At 51.6% G+C, this 17,286-nt stretch overlaps 1 protein-coding gene across 4 annotated transcripts in view; it reads left to right on the top strand.

The window, feature by feature from the left end:
- Positions 1–7,284, top strand: part of NFYC (nuclear transcription factor Y subunit gamma) — a 67,379-nt gene extending 60,095 nt beyond the window's left edge. For all 4 annotated transcript variants that reach the window (XM_025419751.3, XM_035699006.2, XM_025419752.3 and 1 more), the window contains 3 exons: positions 2,562–2,669; positions 5,027–5,086; positions 6,340–7,284. In XM_025419751.3, coding sequence (XP_025275536.1) covers positions 2,562–2,669; positions 5,027–5,086; positions 6,340–6,459 — 288 coding nt within the window. In that variant the 3' untranslated portion in view covers positions 6,460–7,284. The remainder of the gene's footprint in view (positions 1–2,561; positions 2,670–5,026; positions 5,087–6,339) is intronic.
- Positions 7,285–17,286: the final 10,002 nt, after the last annotated feature.

Genomic DNA, 17,286 nt, shown 5'->3' with positions numbered 1-17,286 from the left:
TGGTCATTTTGCCACCCAAAGGTGTGGAAAGTGAGTGACACGGAGCAGTACTTCTCTTTCCTGCCCCTTGCCCTTCCTCTTGTAAATGACACGTAGGCAGATAGAGAAACTCGCTTGGACTTGGTTAACTACTTCCTCTTTGAAAAAGCTCCATTTTTGAAACTGTTCTTATTAAGTTAACAGGGTAATAGACCAAGAGAAAACTTAGGGAAAGTGGAGTGTGTGTGTCTCTATCTTTCCGTCTCCCCTCCTGCCCTTCCTCCTTTTCTCTACTTTTTGGTGCACTCTCCCTCTGCTAGAGCTTGCACCCTCTCACTCCCACTTTTTTCCTCTCTCTCTCTCTCTCTCTCTCTCTCTCTTTCTGTCTCTTTCTCACATACATACCCCTCTTAGTTCCAGGTGCCTTCCCTCACTGTCTCAGCCACCAACCAAAGACCTCTCTTGAATGGTTCTCAGTTTTACATGTGAAGGCGCCAGAACTTAAGCCAGAGAAGAAGAGTTCCCTCTTTGCAGTAACTTTAACTCCACAGTCTTTTTAACCTTCCAGGACACAGAGCGTTAGCACAGATTTGCTGCAGAATTCACTATTCTCAGATAACTTCTGCAGAAGTCTGCACTTCTAAATTCCTCAGAGTGCTCGCTCCAATAGAGAGGACATTCAGGAAGGAAGCTTTGCTTCTTTTTTGAAAGTCCAAAGGGCAGGTGTATTTGTCCTGTAATTAACATCAAAACGCTGCCAGGGTCCCCAGACCGATCATTGTGGCAGAGCATCACCAGATGTGTAAACCTAAGCCTAAAAGAGCTTCTGCTTCTAGGAACTGCTTGGAACTGTCTGGCTCACAACTTTTCAGTCGCATCTGAGTTTCTGCAAAGAGCTCTTCCCAGCTAGGAAATGTAAAATCCCTGTGGTTGTCACTACACCTTCCCTGTTCTTGGGAATAGGCTTTAGTCTTTCATCCTGTGTTCCTTGGCTGGAGTTCTGGTGACTCTGGGACCAGCCATGATTGGTCCCAGCAGACGATCTTCCCCAGCTTCTAGCCAGCTGCCTTCATCCCCAAAAGCAGCTTAGTGTTGTTGCCCAGCAGCCACATTATGGGACTTCAGGCGGGGCCAATCTGTGCCTGGCATCACAACTTCCAGCAGCTCTTCTTGGCATAGTCTCTCAGAAAGAATTGCAGGTCATAATATCTTGCCCTGTCTCATGTGAACCAGATTAACGAGTTTAGGTTTTCTATTCCTCCAATTTGCTGTAAGTGGACAATTCTGAAATTTGGTCTACCAAGAACTTCTAAGAACTACACTTACTACCAAGTATTTGTCTTTTCTTGGTGGTTCAAATCCTCTTTGAAGCTGAAGTTGTAGAGAAGCAGTGTGATTTAACACTGCAGGCAGGAGTGCAGCTTCGTGTATCAGCATTTTCCTCATGGAAGTAAAATTCCCTGCAAGGGAATTCGGTCTTAAATTCCCTTTGCTCCAGGACAAAGAGACATGACTTGCCCGTTTGCCTCACGAAGTTCACTGCTGCAACAATGGCAGGCTGGGCAGCCAGGGAGAGTGGTTTCTGAGCCCCCGGATAGAGACCAGTCTGTCCTCCTGGCACCACTTTTCATCACCCAAATCCCGAGTGTGAATGTTGGCAGTGCTCTGCTGACTCTCCTCTGCTGAGCCACGGTTCCTCTCTTGCAGCCAGCCGCCTTGGTCTCTCCATTCCTGCCCGAGGCACTGAGACTTTCATGGTACACTGGAGCGTTAAGAGTCTGAGTTAAGGCTTTTAGTGAACAATTAAATGCAGCATGTGGTATTATTGTATTATCTGAGACTTAATCTTAAGCATGAGGGACTCTAAGGGCATTTTTGTAGCTTTGGTTTCCCATGATGGGGTTTTCTGTGAAATATTTATTGATTCAGCTTCCCCTTGGGAGGAGTTTGGCCAGAAGAAAGTGCTGAACACCAAGGATCCTAAAAGTCCCACAGACCCCTGTTGGTTCTGGCTCTTGGGGACCGAGATAGTGAAGCAGGCTAGCTTTTTCTTCCAAGATGTGCAGCATGGGTCGGGCAGGACTAGGGCTAGGGCGCAGAGTGCTGGCCATCTGCTTTGGGCTCCTGACAGATGCTGGAGTTCTCAGTATTAGATCAGCCATCCCAGGAATTGGCGTGGCGGAGTTTGGAGATAGAGTGGAGAATGGCCCACACTTACGGTACAAAGCATTCCGATCATGTCTGACAGTATGGGATAAAATCCTAAGATAAACTGAACAAACGGCTGAGAGCCAGTGAATGTTGAAGGTGTGGCCATGCTGTTCCTCACATATGTGACCAGATCCTCTGGGAATTTTCTCCAAAGTCCACTTAGGGAACATACTCTCTTTTGTGTATTATGACTTGCCGGGTAGGGATGTTATGGTTTTGCTCATGTTGACTGCTGTTGAAGAAAAACTTTGCAGAGTATGCTACTTTGGAGGTCTCAGAAGGGGAGTGGCAGTCACCACCTCTGGTCATGGGAAGTTTGCCTGTTGGGGTCATACTCAGTCTTCCGTGCCTGCTTGTCTGCCCCGCTCTAGGTTCAGCTGAATGCCGGCCAGCTACAGTACATTCGCTTAGCCCAGCCTGTATCAGGCACCCAAGTCGTGCAGGGACAGATCCAGACACTTGCCACCAATGCTCAACAGGTACGTGCCCCAGAGATGTAGGGCATGGCTAGGGGACTGACTGGAGCGATGGCCCTCTTGCCACCTCACCCTTCAGCAAGAGCTGCACCCTGCACATCTGTTCATCCCAAAGGACAGATGGAGTTTATTGGAGGATTGGATTCAAAGTGTGTCTCTTACTTACGGTCTTACTCTCAAGGGACAAAGAAATGCGAAGGATGGGAAATCTCAAGGACACTTAAAGAGAGCCTGATGTATGTGTGTGCGTGTCTGACCAGAGGAGACGTTCTGACAGTGTGCCTCATCGTCAGGCTGAGTTTTATCTTTAAAACCAAATAGCTATTGTGTTCTGGCACCCTCTGTGCACTTTGGAAAGCTTACGTGGATTTTACTTAGGCACGCCTAGCTAGAGACTGCCCCCTTCATCTCCTCTCACGCCCTATGATACAGAAGACTGTTAGCCATGGGTGCTGAGGGGGCAGCCTCCCTAGGCTTGGGGCTTGATGGGGCACGGGTATCATTTGTAGGGGATGGGGAATGCTGGTCAAGGGGAGGCATTGTTAATGGATTCTTCTGCCTCAGACCCAAAAAAAGCAGCGATCGTTTAAGAGCTGGACAAGTCTGGCCCAGTTGCATTTCTGGTGATGTATCTATTGACAGTGGTGACAGAGCTGAGTTTGTAGAGCAGGTCTCCAAAGATCTCATTTGGGAAAACATGAGGAATGAGCCAAAAAGGCTTCAGAGTTCCATGTAGTTTCTGGGATCGTTAAAGGGCCCATTCCAGACCCATTCCTTGGCTCACATAAGGGCGTGGGCTTTTCTGTAACTTCCTTGGGGCTAACTGGCATGAAGTTACATCTCCAGACTGGTCACACCGTCAGGTACCCCTCTTAAAAAAAAAAAAAAATCCTTGCGAGATTCTAACCTGGAATCCAAAAACTTCATGGCATGAGGGTGGAGGAAATAAGAAGGAAGAGTTTTTGGTTCCTCAGAGGTTAGTTTGGGGACCAGAAACTAAAGTCAGAAAGTGGGGAGAGTCAGATTTTCAGATAGGAGAGGGGAGAAGCAAGGCGGGGGGTGGGCACCTGAGCGCAGTTGGATTCTGCATTACAACAGATCATAATCGTGACAGCCTGGCACATAGTAGCTATTTGGTCTGTGTTTGTTGAATGAATAATATGTAAATGGAATGTAAAGGTAAATGAAACTTTCAGCTCATGTGAAAGGGCAATCCTGGGGGCTCACAAGGCACAGTTGACCTCATTTATGAAGAATACATTTGTCTCAGGGTCATTCATTTATTTTGCAGACATTTCTTAAATACTTTCTTTGCACTGGGGGGCTAAAAAGACAAAACTTAGAGCTGCTGCTCTCTAGCCGCTTACAACCTATAGGAGAAGAAAGACCCCAAACAAGAACAACAATAAGAAACCCTCATGAAGCCCTTTCACACCTGCTCCACTCTTGCTCCTGACAGCCTCGTGGGAAAGCCTGTTGGGGTGTTTTCAGCTGTTGTGAGGACACTCAAGTGGACAGTCCTTACCTTACAGCTTGGCTGTGATGGTTCCAGGAGATGGTACATAGAGGACGTACTAGTCAGATGTTCCGTAGATACAGGAATGCACACAAGTATGCTTGTGCCAGGCTATGTCAAGCACCTGACACCAAATGATGCATTTCTACATGTCAGCACATTTCTTTTCAAATGTACTTAAAATCCTCATGTAAGATTGTAAACCCATGTGGTAAATGTTTGCCTCGTTCCACCCGCCTCCACCCCCCACCCCACCCCCTGCTTGGCGGAGAGGGCTGCACGTGGCCTGTCTCGGAAAAAACTTCATAGGTGTGCCACAAGGGCTTCCAGAGCCAAGGCCACCTCCTCGCCAGGGTGTTTCATATTCCAGTCAGATAATCTAGGTGATACGGTTTGGTTTGGAGCCCACCTTCCAAGAATGAAAGGGACCACTCCCCACTCTGCCCAGTGTTTTGCAGTCTGCAGTCACTGGCTAGGGTTTTTGCCTAAGCCATAAATGTTAGGCCCTGCCGTGTTGGCACCTAGGAGCGTGCAGTGAGGGGCAGGCGGGGAGCAGGTGGACATTAAGAGAGCTGGTTGTGGAAGTTGTATATATTACACACTTGGGGGGGACCTCTGTGGTCCTGTGTGGTGTCAACTCTGAGTAGCCATCAGTAGCAGGGGATTGGGGAGGACCCTTGCTCTCCTGCTACTCCCCAAGCACCTGTTCTGTGCCAGGCCTCATTCTGGGCATTTTATGTGCATTGTCTCATGTGGTCTTCACAACCTTCTGGTTGTGGGCTGCTGGAGCGGTGAACCAGACCCTGCAGCTGACCTGCCTCCTCTGTCATCTTGATTCCCGCAGATCACGCAGACAGAAGTGCAGCAAGGACAGCAGCAGTTCAGCCAGTTCACGGATGGACAGGTAGGACACCCAGTCTTGGCCGGGGTCGGGGCTTGAGGGGTAGTCAGGGGCAGCAGGTGAGATCTCTGGATTTGGATGGTTAGGGCAACTGTTCCAGTTCCTGGTAACAAGTGAACAAAACTTGTTAAAGCAAGTACAGTCTTTAATTTGGAGTGCCAGTCCTTTAGGTTTAGACTTGTGGGAGCTGAATGTCATCTCAGACATTATATAGCACCAGTCCCCACTTTATAGATGAGTAAATGGAGTCCTAGAGATCAGAAGTGTCTTGTGTGTGCTCACTCAGCTCTTCATTGCAGCACCAGGACTAGAATGCAGGTCTTCTGTTTCCATCTCTAGGGCTGGTTTTTTTCTAGGCTATGCTGCTTTTCAATAGCACGGATTCGTTGACATGCAGAAAACATGGGATCTCTGGAACTCTCTTGGTGCCCGGAATTCAGTAATTCTAAGCTCCTGTGAGGAAGGAATCTTTCCTTTCCCTCACACTGATGGTCCCAGAGAACTCCGAGTACGTGACAGGATGACACACCCAAGCCAGTGCCCTCTGCTGCCCAGAAGGGACAGGAGCCAGGACCCACCTCTGGCCTCGGCCGGCGCACATGCCCGGGCTCGTGTGATGGGTCTTTGCCTGTGGGTTTTTTGGGGGGACACCTGAGAAGTCAAGTGCCCCTCTGGCTCTATCCTTCCGGAGTGGCTACGTGGGCTACTTCTCAGTGCTTCACTTCTCAGTGCTTCACGGGTCCTGGCTTAGTATTTAAAACCAGGCGCCCTCCTCAGCAGGCCCCAAGGAGGAAGCGCAGGTTCAGCGTGGCCTCAGCCCGAGCCAGATATTCTGAGGAAAGGAGGAGGTGAGAGGGTAATCCTCCTCCCCCGCTAGTGAGGACAACCGAGACTGAGTTGGGGAAGTGCTGGCTTCCACGCTGCTGCTGCTGCTGCTACAGTGGTTCGGATTGCTTGTGTTGGTCAGAGGAACAGCGTGCAGCAAGCTCGAGGCTCTGAGGCTCTGAGCTCACGGGAGGGGCAGAGCTCAGAGAAGTGCAAGCCACAGGCTGGAGCCGCAGGGGGGCTGGAGCCCAGGGGGGCCGGAGCGCCCTGTGTCCGCTGCTCCTGGCCCCGCAGAGCCCCACATCCCCTCCTCCCTCTGACGCCTTACAGCAGGGGTGGTTGAGGGATCTGGGCCCCAACCAGGGGAGGCCGGAGGGAGCTGCATGCACCTCTCCCAGGGGTGACCTCCCTCTCCTCTCCACCCCTTGCAGCAGCTCTACCAGATCCAGCAAGTTACCATGCCTGCCGGCCAGGACCTCGCCCAGCCCATGTTCATCCAGTCAGCCAACCAGCCCTCCGACGGCCAGGCCCCCCAGGTGACCGGCGACTGAGCGCCTGAGCTGCCAAGACCAAGGACACCCAACACAGATTTTGCCATAGAGCCCCAGGCGGTGGGCACAGCCTCCCTCCCCAGAGGACTGGCGACCTCGGCGCCCCCTGCAGGCTAGGACACTGGTGCACTACGCCCCACGCCTGGGGGCCGAGATTCTCCAACAGAAAGATGCAATATTTTTTATTTCCTTTTTTTCCATTTTTTTCTCCAAGGAATCAATATTTCAGTATGTTAAGCTGTGTGTCCAATGCTATGAAATGAAAATATTAAATAACATATTTATGGCATTTTCTTGAAGAGTGTGGTTGAAGAACTATTTCTTTTGTTTTCCCTTTTTTTTTCTTTTCTTTTTTTCTTTTTCTTTTTTTTTTTTTCTCTTTTTTTTCTTTTTTGATTCTTACCGCCACTTCCGGAGCAAATCTCCTCATGGGGGGGTATGTTTTCTCCTGACTCGGAATAGCTGCTGCCCCCAGGATTTGCCATCTTGTTCTGCCCTCAGATTGAGTTAGGTGATTACGTAGCTTCCTCTTCACTAGTGGTCCTCACCCATGACCCTGCGCTTGTCCCAGAGCTCTGTGTGTTTGCACCCAGAGGCCATGGAAACATTCCTTGCGTTTGGAAGATGAACTCATTCACCATGGAAAGTGGATGGTTTCATTTCCAAACCCTTCTCTCCCAGGGACCCAAGGAGACTAGAACTTTGTGCATTTGCCTGCCCCCACCCCCATTTTTTAATTTTTAAAATGCATTAAAAATTGTGCTAGTCTCCTCTGCTGCATGGACTTCAAACTGCATGAAATGCAATAAATCTCATTTTAGATAATTTAGAGTTGGTTTCTGTGTCTGGGGGCATTCATGGGGCCACTTTGGGAAGGCTTGAAAATTGCAAAGGTTTGTTTGGCCTCAGGTTGAGTGTCTATGAAGGAGGGGGACCTTTCTGAGGAGAGGACCTCCCAAGCTAAGGGAACTTATGCTACATGTCTGATTCGAGTGGAAGTCTTCAGCTAATTTTGAAGATGAACTAGGTCAGAATTTTTTGCTGCTACTACTTGCCTGCTGCCTTACCCAGACTACCACTGGTGGGCCGGATTTAGCTGTGTCCTGCTGGCTTGCGGGTCAAGAGATCATCTCTCATGGAAGAAACGTTCTCTGTCCTTCAGACACATCCCTCCACTTCCACCTTGACACAGGCTGGCATTCTGAGCTGCCTTCTACAGCCATGCCCATTACCAGAGGAAGTGGTATCTGCCAGGGAGGGCAGCCCAAGCCCCTTGTCAGCCAGCACGTCAGAAGGGTTCGCTTCCTCAGAACTAAAGCCAGAAGAGTAGAGCATTCCACTTCTTCATTGGCTTTCATTGGCTAGAGAAGCCGGCAGTGAGCCACCTTCCTGACCTTCACCATGCCATCCTTACAACTCAGGCCTGTCGTCATGGGAAGAGCAGGGAACTGAGTGCCAGGAAAAGTAGGTATTAATGTCTTCTCGGATGGTAGGTAATATGCCATAAAACCTTGGGCAACTCCCTTCTCTTTGGACTATCTTACGGGGTGAGATGAGGATAGGGAAGGGGCTTTGATATTAGGCGATTGCAAATCTGACCCTGATACCCTGGTAATTCTCACACCAAATGTCCCCCATTGTGAGCCATGGTAAGTACTTGGACATCCATCATCTACTCCTCAGTCATTTGCCTAGGTGTACGTTACTTCATTCCACAAGAAAAATTAAGATGGTTTGCATTGGAAACTTACATAATGAAACAAAATATGACAAATTAGAATTAAGAAGAATATAATTGAGTAGGAAATCAGGATCATAAAAAGCAAGAACACAAATATTCTAGCCATAAAGACCTACTTAGTTTCAGATTTGACCCTGGGCTTCCTGGCTGCCAAAGCAAAAAAGAGAGAAGAGAACTGGGTAAGAGATTCATACCAAAGGGAAGAAAAAAAAAATTCTCTTGCAAAAGCAAAAAGTTTCTTAGTTTTGAGGTTTTGGATACATGGCGCCCCTCCAGTGACATCTTGGGAGGTGAAACGGGTGGTAATATCACAAGAGATCAGTGGGTCTGCTCCACAGGCTTCTGACTCCCAAATTTAGTGCCACCCCCCCACCCCACCCTGTATCCAATTGTCTTCATTCTAGCTCTGGACTTTTCTCTGAAGGGGATCATCTGGCCTTTCCCACTGTCCTGTACCAATTCTCGGACATGCAAATCGTCCTGAAAGCACAGCCCCAAGGGGAGAGATGCAAGTTTGGGGACCCTGGCCTCAGAGGAAAGGCAGCAGCTCATCTCTTTCATTTCCTGGCTGACCCCACACATTGAGGCCACTGCATTGCCCCACCTTGCTGCTCGTCAACTCATTCCCGAAAACCCAAGTAGTTGGATTTTCACACCAGGCAGTGGGGCATTTCCCATAGACATCCATTCTTCCTTTGGACATGTTTCGATCAGTTGTGATTGGATTGGGAAGCAGCTTTCCTAGTGAGCACGTTCCCTTTAAATTTCCCCGCCAGCAGGGCCCATCTGGGTGTAAACAAACACTTTAGTGCAGCCCAAGAGAGCCCCTATCTAATCCCCAGCACGATCCCCTTACATCCGGAGCATGCTTTCAACATTTTTCCTAGCACTTGCAGCATCCGTCCCCCGTCCTCCCCGCGGTGATCTTCAGGTGACCCTGCAGGGGAGACAAGAAGAGGGATCATGATCCCCGTGTTACAGATGGAGACATGGGAGGCCCAGCAAAGTGCAGTGACTTGCCCAAGGTCACTCCATGGATTGAGGTGGAGTTGAGGCCAAAATATTGGTCTTCTGACCCCCTGTGCATACATAGTGGCTTTCTGGCCAAAGGGTGGTGGCCGTCATGGCGGTGGTGGTCCGGGTGGGTGTGAACACAAGGCATTACTAAATGTGAACTGTCTCCTTTTACTACCTCCCCCACACCATGGGCCCAGTCTTGAGTTTATGTGCAATAGATAGAGCAGTTGGATCTGGTGTGTAGACAGCTGGTGGTTGGGATAACTCTTGGAGGCTGGTGCCTGGGACTGGAGTCCCCTGGGATCATGAACAGACCACCGGGCCTGCCTCCTTGCTACTCAGTTCTGCAGAGGCCACAAGGGGGCAGCATGCAGCACTTCCCTGAGCCTCAAGGAAGTGTGTGGTCCAACCTTTATCCCAACTTGAGACAATTCTAGAAACTCCAGGAAGTAGGACTGTCCCTTTCTCAGTGGGTCCTAGGCCCTTAACACCCTCCCTGGTAAGACCTTTGATTTTCGAAGGCAGGGGCATCCCTGGGGTGGCTGAGGGCTGGAAGCAGTATCCAAGTATCACATCAGGGTAGGTTGGCAGATTTTATTTTTTCTTTTCTTTCTTTCTTTTTTTTTTTTTTTTTAAGATTTTATTTATTCATAAGAGACCCGGAGAGAGAGGCAGAGATGGAGAAGCAGGCTCCATGCAGGGAGCCCGATGTGAGACTTGACCCCAGGACTCTGGGATCACACCCTGGGCCAAAGGCAGATGCTCAATCACTGAGCCACCCGGGCATCCCTGATTTTATTTTCTAAGTAATCTTTACACCCAACATGGGACACGGACTTATGACCCTGAGATCAAGAGTCACGTGCTTTGCTAACTGAGCCGGCCAGGCACCCTGGTTCTCAGATTTTATAAGGACTTCACGGCAGCCCAAATTCTATCAAGGCCCCAGGTTTGTGTCTTTCCACTCTCCTCTCCACAGTCATTCAGCAAGTATTTATTTGGCACTTCCCGCGTGTCAGAAATTGTTTTGGATGTCGAAAAAACAGTTGAAAATTAGCCAGGTGAGGTTTGTGCTCTGGTGGAGCTTATGTTGGGTTGGGAGCTAGGGGCAAGGGTAGATGGGAGTGAGAGAGAGACAAGAAACCCAGGACCAGTTAGGCTCTGAAGAAACCCCCTATCACTCTGTTAGAATTTTCTGGATTTAGCGATCTTCCTCACAGATGGTCCTCCTCCAGGTCAGAGTCCCATCTGCACGTCCAGAGCCCAACACAGGGCCTGGCACCTGGGGAGAGCAGTGACTGATGAAGAGTGAGTGAACATAAACCCTTCCCTCAGGACAGGGCCTCCACACCTGTGCACATTCCCACCGCTACTTGTTTGCTCTCGCTATTGTTTTTTTCCTAACAATTTTTTTTTTTAATTGGGCACTAGTAATATGCTAGGCAGGGGTATCAGATGGAGATTATTCTTTTAAGAAATTTCTGTGTAGGAGAGGCGCCTGGGTGGCACAGTTGGTTAAACACCCAGCCCTTGGTTTCAGTTCAAGCCGTGATCTCGGGGTCATGAGATCGAGCCCCGCGTCAGGTTCTGGGCTTAGCATGGAGTCTGCTTGAGATTCTCTCTCCTTCTACCTCTGCACCTCCCACTCCCACCCGGCTCATGCTCTCTCTAAAATAAATAAAACTTAACAAAAAAAAGGCGGGGGGGAGGACACCTGGGTGGCTCAGTGGTCGAGCATCTGCCTTCGGCCTGGGTCGTGATCCTGGTGTCCTGGGATCGAGTCCCACATCGGGCTCCCTGCGTGGAGCCTGCTTCTCCCTCTGCCTGTGTCTCTGCTTCTCTCTCTGTGTCTTTAATGAATAAATAAATAAAATCTTTTAAAAATAATAATAACATAAATTTCCGTGTAGGAAAACATATTTAAGCTTGATACCTGATGGATGATCTCATTTCATCTTCACCTCCTCATAAGGTAGGTATTCTCATTTCCTAAGTGAGAAACTGAGGCTCAAAGAGGTTAAGAAAGTACCCAAGGGCACCAGCTGGTTGAATGGAGCCAGGAGCTTCAAGAAGCTTCCTCTCCAGCCAGCTCAGCCCTACTGGTCTCTTCCCCTGGGCCCATGATTCTTTCCTAGAGAGAGTAAGAGCCCCTGCACGCCCCTCCCCAGGAAGGGACCTAGCTCCCGTCCCACTGCCCCAGCCATCCACAGGCCTCGGTAAGGTGGCGTCAGGCCTCCCAGGAGGAGGGGACACTAGAGCAGAGAGCAAGTTCCTGGTCACAGGAGCACTTTGGGTGTGGCCTCCCCCAGGTCCCCGAGCCAGGCTGGCAGTGTTACTCCATGGCTTGGGTGCTGGCCATCCTCAGGGCCCAGGAAGAGGGGATGGGAGGACAGCAAAGCTGGCGCCCAGGAGGCGAGCACCCAGCTGGGCCAGGCTGAGCTGGGTTCCTCTACCGGGCTGGTGCTGAGAAGCAGTCCCCAGTAGCCTGCCCCCCCACCCCACCTCTGCAGCCTGGAGCCCCATCACCTCTCCAGCTCCCCAAAGCTCCCCCAAGCCCCCGTGCCTGTCCCTTTTGAGTGAAGTTCTGAGACAGAAGCTTTCTAAGATCTCGTATGTGTCAAAATGTCTTTAGGTTGCCCTTTATTTAAATGATGGTTTGGCGACGTGTGGATTCTAGGTTCACGACTATTTGCCCTCAGCACTCTGAAGATTCTATCCCATTGTCTTTTGGCATCTGTTGTTGCTGATGAGGTGCTTACTGTCGATTCAATTATTGGACCTTTGTAGACAAGCTATCTTTTCTCTCTGGTGGCTTTTAGATTTTCTTTTTATTCTTGATATTCAACACTTTGGCCAAAAAGTGTCTAGATGTAGTTTTGTTTTGCTTTCAAGTTTCTCTTACTCGGCAGTCTGGGCCTTTTCAATCTAGAAACTCATGTTCCTATTTCTGGAAAGATCTTAGTCACTCTTTGCTGTATCTTTTTCTGAAACTAATATATGCTGGGGTTTCTCATTCAATCTTTGATGTCTCTTTTCTTTCGTATGTGTAATCTCTTCATCATTCTTTGCTTTGTTCTGGAGGATTCCCTAGTTCTAGTTCCTAATTCACTAATTCTCTCTTCAGCCGCATTTACTCTACTAACCCATCTATTTTTTTTTTTTTTTGTTAACGTGACTTTAGTTTTCTTTTCTAGAATTTCTAGATAGTTTTGTTCATATCTGCTACATGGTTTCATATCTTTCTGTTCTTGTTTTATAGATGCTATGCCTTCCTTGATCTTTTTGAAGATTTTAACCATATCAAACTTCCTTTGTTCTGTTATCTCTAGGTCTTTAAATACGAATTCTCCCATGAGAGAGTTGCCTCTCTCTCACGATATTGTACTTACATTTTTTCTTATATGTTGTGAGGTTTATCCTTGTGAGAGTTATTTTCAGCACATTTTTGTGACCGTACCTTCAGTGTAGAGGCCACCCTAAGGGATGGTTTCTCAGTTAAATCTGCCGAAGCTCAGTTAAATCTGTGGATGTGCACCAGCCCCAAACTAGTTCTTTTATTAGTGTCTTGGCTGAGATTTTTCTACCCAAAGCTGAGACCAGGAGGCTCGCAGGCAGAGATAGTTTAGCCGTGCTTATGATAGCACTTTCCCAGAGCATCAGGCAGGGAGCCTACTGTAGCCCCTGCCACTGCTGGGGTTTGCAACTGTACCTTCCATCCTGCTGAATGCCTCCTCAGAGTTACAGCTTCCACTCCTACTCACCACCAGAATTCCCTCTCATTTCTGGCCCCGAGGGAGTTCTCAATCTTGCTTCTGAGTTTGGATATGTATTTTTAAAAAGTTATCCAGTGTTTATCTTGTATATATCGAATATTTCAGGGAAGAGAGACTTTAGTATGACTTCAATCATGTTCGACCTGGAAGTCCCACCCCCTGGGCCTCTCACCCCCATCATTGAGCCTCCCTGCTCCCTTCTGAGCCTCCATTCTCCTCCCTGGACCCCTATGCCCCTTACCAAGTCTTACTGCTGCTCTGAACCCCCTTCTGTGCCACTCAATCTGCAATCCCTCCTGCCAACATCACCTCCTTCTCTGCGTCCAAGCTTCCTGCAGCAGGGGAGCATGGCGCGGGGAGGCTTTCTTCCACTACACTCTCAGCAACTCAGAAATGTCCTTCCTCCTCATTTTCTGACCAACTCCACTGCCCCAGATGTACTCCCTGAGAACGCGGAGCCTACCAGCGCACCTGCAGTAGCGGTGGTGCCTTCTACATGGTCTTCCTGGAGTTGGGGGTCAAGGAGAAAGAATCCCGAAGGCAAAGGAGGAGAAGGCAAAGGAGGAGCCGCAAGAGAAGGGATGGTTTTGACTTGCAATTCCACACCCCGTTCTCTCCCGGTGTCTCCTCTTTGTGGGCCCCCCTCCAACCCTGAGGATCAATGGGGGTTCACTTTCGCTGAGCTCAGCGACACCGCTTCTGTGGCTCACTGGTCCAGAAGGCCTGCTTGGTGTGGGCTGGGGACAGCTCAGTGGCACTGGGCGATCTGTGGGGAGAGAGGCCTCTCTGGTACCTCCCACCTGCCGGGTGGGCCTAGGCCCCTCATGCTCTCTGGCCTCACTGGGAAAATTAGCAGGCCTGATGCTTCTCTTGCACTTCCTGCTCCTGCTCACAGTGGAGTGGAGCCCTAGAGGTCAATAGGTCAATCAGGCATTGATGCCATCACCCCATGAGCACCTGCACTCCAAACCCCTCCTCCTAGGAAGCCTCCCCAGATTGAGAAGAGCTGCCTTGGGGACCTCTCACAGCAGCTCCCCTGTCCACCCGCACACCTGCCCGAAGAGCAGTAAGGTGAAGGCTTCATGTGTACAGCTCCCTGCACGATCATGACCTTTCCATGCATCCAGTCTTCCTGATAGCCGGGGAAGGTGAGGCAGAGGAATGACTTGCCCAAGGTCACCAGCTAGTCCAGGAAGAGCCGGAAGCCCAGCCATGACTCATAGTTCCGTGCTCTCTCTGCCCCGGGCACTGCCAGCCTCCCTCTGAGCCCACCCCTCCTGCACCCACTCCAGCAGAGCCCCGGCCTCTGTAGCATGCCCGGGGCTAAGGCCTTGGCCAGACTCTTTCCTATCAGGCCAAACTGGACCCTCCAGCTTAGCATTCAAGGCCCCTGGAGTCCCCCTTGCCAAGCTGACCTTCCTCCCCTCCCTACACCCCACCTACACAAAGACATACACTCAGACACGCGGACGCACACACTACAGCACAGGGGTGGAGAGCTAGATTAGGCGAGTCTCACCACTGAGCCTCACTCTTCTTGTCTGTAAAATGGGGGTGTAAGCAGCATCACAGAGTCGTTGGGGTGCTGAAATAAGACAATGCAGATAAAGCACCGTGCCCAAGGCTTAGCATGTAGCCTGGACCTCAGCCCCGGGGGCCACAGGCATTACTGACTGCACTTCTCTGCACCTCCTCGAGCCCTCCATACCCCTGTCCCCTTCTTGGGACATCACCAGTGGAGACTCTTCCCTTGTCTGACCTCTAGCAGCCCTGAGAGCTGTAAGAAAACCCAGAGGGCTTCTGGGATGTGGAGAAGGAAGAGGAGGAGATCCGGTGGGTGGAAACTTGACCCCCCCTCCCGGCCCCAATTCAAGCAGAGCACCTGTGTTAATATTTTTTACACGTTGGGCGCTGCTTCCCGATGCCATTGTTAATAATTAAGTCTGAAGACCCCTGACTTAAAACCCCCTTTCTGCTCCAAGAAAGGAATCTGCACCTTTGGATGACCTGAGGTCACACTGGTGGCTGTTACAGTCAATGGCAGGCTTGAGTCTGGTCCCGGGACCCAGGTCCCAGCCACTTGCAGGCCTGGGAGTCCCCACCGCTGGCAGGAGACAGTTGGAGAGGACAGGACTGGCCATCTCCAGTTGCCCTCAGCCCACAGCATCCATCCCAGCATCCCCCCTGCACAGTAGGTAGGTGCCAGCCAGCAGAGAGGACAGCTCATACACAGTTCCGGGGTTACCCCCAGGCTGTGTATCCTTCAGTGATTCCCTGTACCTCTCTGGGCCTCAGCTTCCACACGTGCTAATGGCTGCTCTCTGTCCCGGGTGGGGCAGGGCCTGGCACAGAGTGGGGGCCCTGCGAGCTGGAGCTCTCCCTCCCTCCCCTTCCTCTCAATCAATACCTGCTCCACTGATGGATGGTGGTCACGGTGACGGATGATGGGAGATCCTGGAGCCCTGCCCCCTTTTTCTCCTGCAGATGGGGAATCGGAAGCCCAGAGTGGGGAAGGCACCTGTCCAGGTGGCCCAGTGAGTCTGAGCAGAGTGGAGACATCCTGGCAGTGTGACCAGGGAGAGATTCAGGGCCTGGGGGTGGGCAAGAAGCTCAGGAGGGTGGGGTAGAGGGAACAGGTGGGAGAGAGGGTGCCAGGGAGGAGGGCGGGAAACCACAGCCCCCACCCCTGCAGCAGGGAGGAGGAATGACAGAGCCTGAGACAGCTGTTTGCTCAGAAAAGTGTCTTAGTCACTAAAGGCCGCAGTGGGGCAAGTCCAGCCTCCCAGTCATGTCCTGGGAATCCGGATGGGGGCAGGAAGGCCGCCGGGTGACCCTTGGAGTGGCCACCTGTCTGCTCTGAACCGGACTTTCTCCTCTGCTTCCCCCGGTCCCTGCGTGTGTGCGCGTGTGCACACAAATAAACTGCCTGTGGCCTCTAGGACCACCGTCTCCATTCCCCTCACCTCTCCAGAAGAGTTCCCTGTCTTTCTGCTTTAAAAAGGAGTGAGCCTGTCCCTCTGCTCATTCCACTCACACACCTGCAGCAGAAACCGGCCTCCGTGTCCTCTGAAAGTCCTTCCTTAGATCTAACTTCCATCCCCCCACCCCACCCCGAGCTGCAACCATGGTCTCCTTCCTCGTCCTGCTGCCTGTGAGGGGGGTGAGCTGGAGCTGGAGCTGGGAGAGGTGACGAGGGGCCCTCTCCTGGCAGTGAGGGCTCCTCACCAAGAAAGGAAGAGACTTTTTCAGTCCCCCAAATGGGAAGAGAAGTGTGGGGTCCAGAGGTGACGCTAAGCTTAAGGATCAGATTTCCAAGAACAGACCCAGCTTCAGGTATTCTGTGTGATGCTAAGAGCAACCTGCGTTCAAGTGGAGTTTCTGCCACTGAAGAGCCTCAAAAAGACCCCCCCGAATCCCTTACAATTGATTTTCTTTCCATCTACCCTTCATTATTATTTTTTTTAATTTTTATTTGTTTATGATAGTCACAGAGAGAGAGAGAGGCAGAGACACAGGCAGAGGGAGAAGCAGGCTCCAAGCACCGGGAGCCCGACGTGGGATTCGATCCCGGGTCTCCAGGATCGCGCCCTGGGCCAAAGGCAGGCGCCAAACCGCTGCGCCACCCAGGGATCCCTCCATCTACCCTTCAAGTCCCCAGGCCTTAGTCCCAGCCTCCAGGAGGCCTGACTGGTGAAGCCATGGAGGCCGGAGGGCGGTGCCCCAGCTCTAGGGGCTGCTGGCTTTTGCCCACAGGGAGAGGAGGGGGTAACCCAGTCCGGCATCTGCAGCAGGTTCCGCCTCCCAGCCCCGACCTCCCGGGGGCCCGGAAACCTTCCCCAGCTACCGGTGAGGTCCGGGCATAACCTGCCCAGAGGCCCCGGGCTGGCGCCGGGAGCAGCAGGGAGGATTCAGGTCAGACCCCAGAAGGCACCCCTTGTTATGCCGAGGGACGAGGGCCCCTGTCGGGGTAGGGGTGTGGGCCAGCTGCCTGGCTGAGCTCGGGGAGCCCCCGGGGCCCTGCAGCCCCCGCCCCGCCGCCCGCCCTCCCCCCTCCCCCACGGGCGCCCGGCGGATCAATGCCTCCTTTGCTGACAGCTGAGAATCGAGCTCGCCTTCCCGCCCCCCGCCCCGCCCCCCCGCTCGGCTCGGTCCCCCGAGAGTCGCCCGGAGGGACGGGAAGAGTCGGCTGCCGAAGCCTTGGCCCCGGGGCCGGGCCTGCGCAGCGAGCGGCCGGTGTGGCCCCAGCTGCCGTCCGGGGAAGAGGGAGGGGGCATCGGGGAACCCAGAGCGCCTCTG

Source organism: Canis lupus, chromosome 15 (genome assembly GCF_003254725.2).
Source record: "Canis lupus dingo isolate Sandy chromosome 15, ASM325472v2, whole genome shotgun sequence".
Classification (NCBI taxonomy): Eukaryota; Metazoa; Chordata; class Mammalia; order Carnivora; family Canidae; genus Canis; species Canis lupus.
Note: the sequence above shows the minus strand (reverse complement) of the source record. Positions and strands in the feature narration are given on the sequence as shown.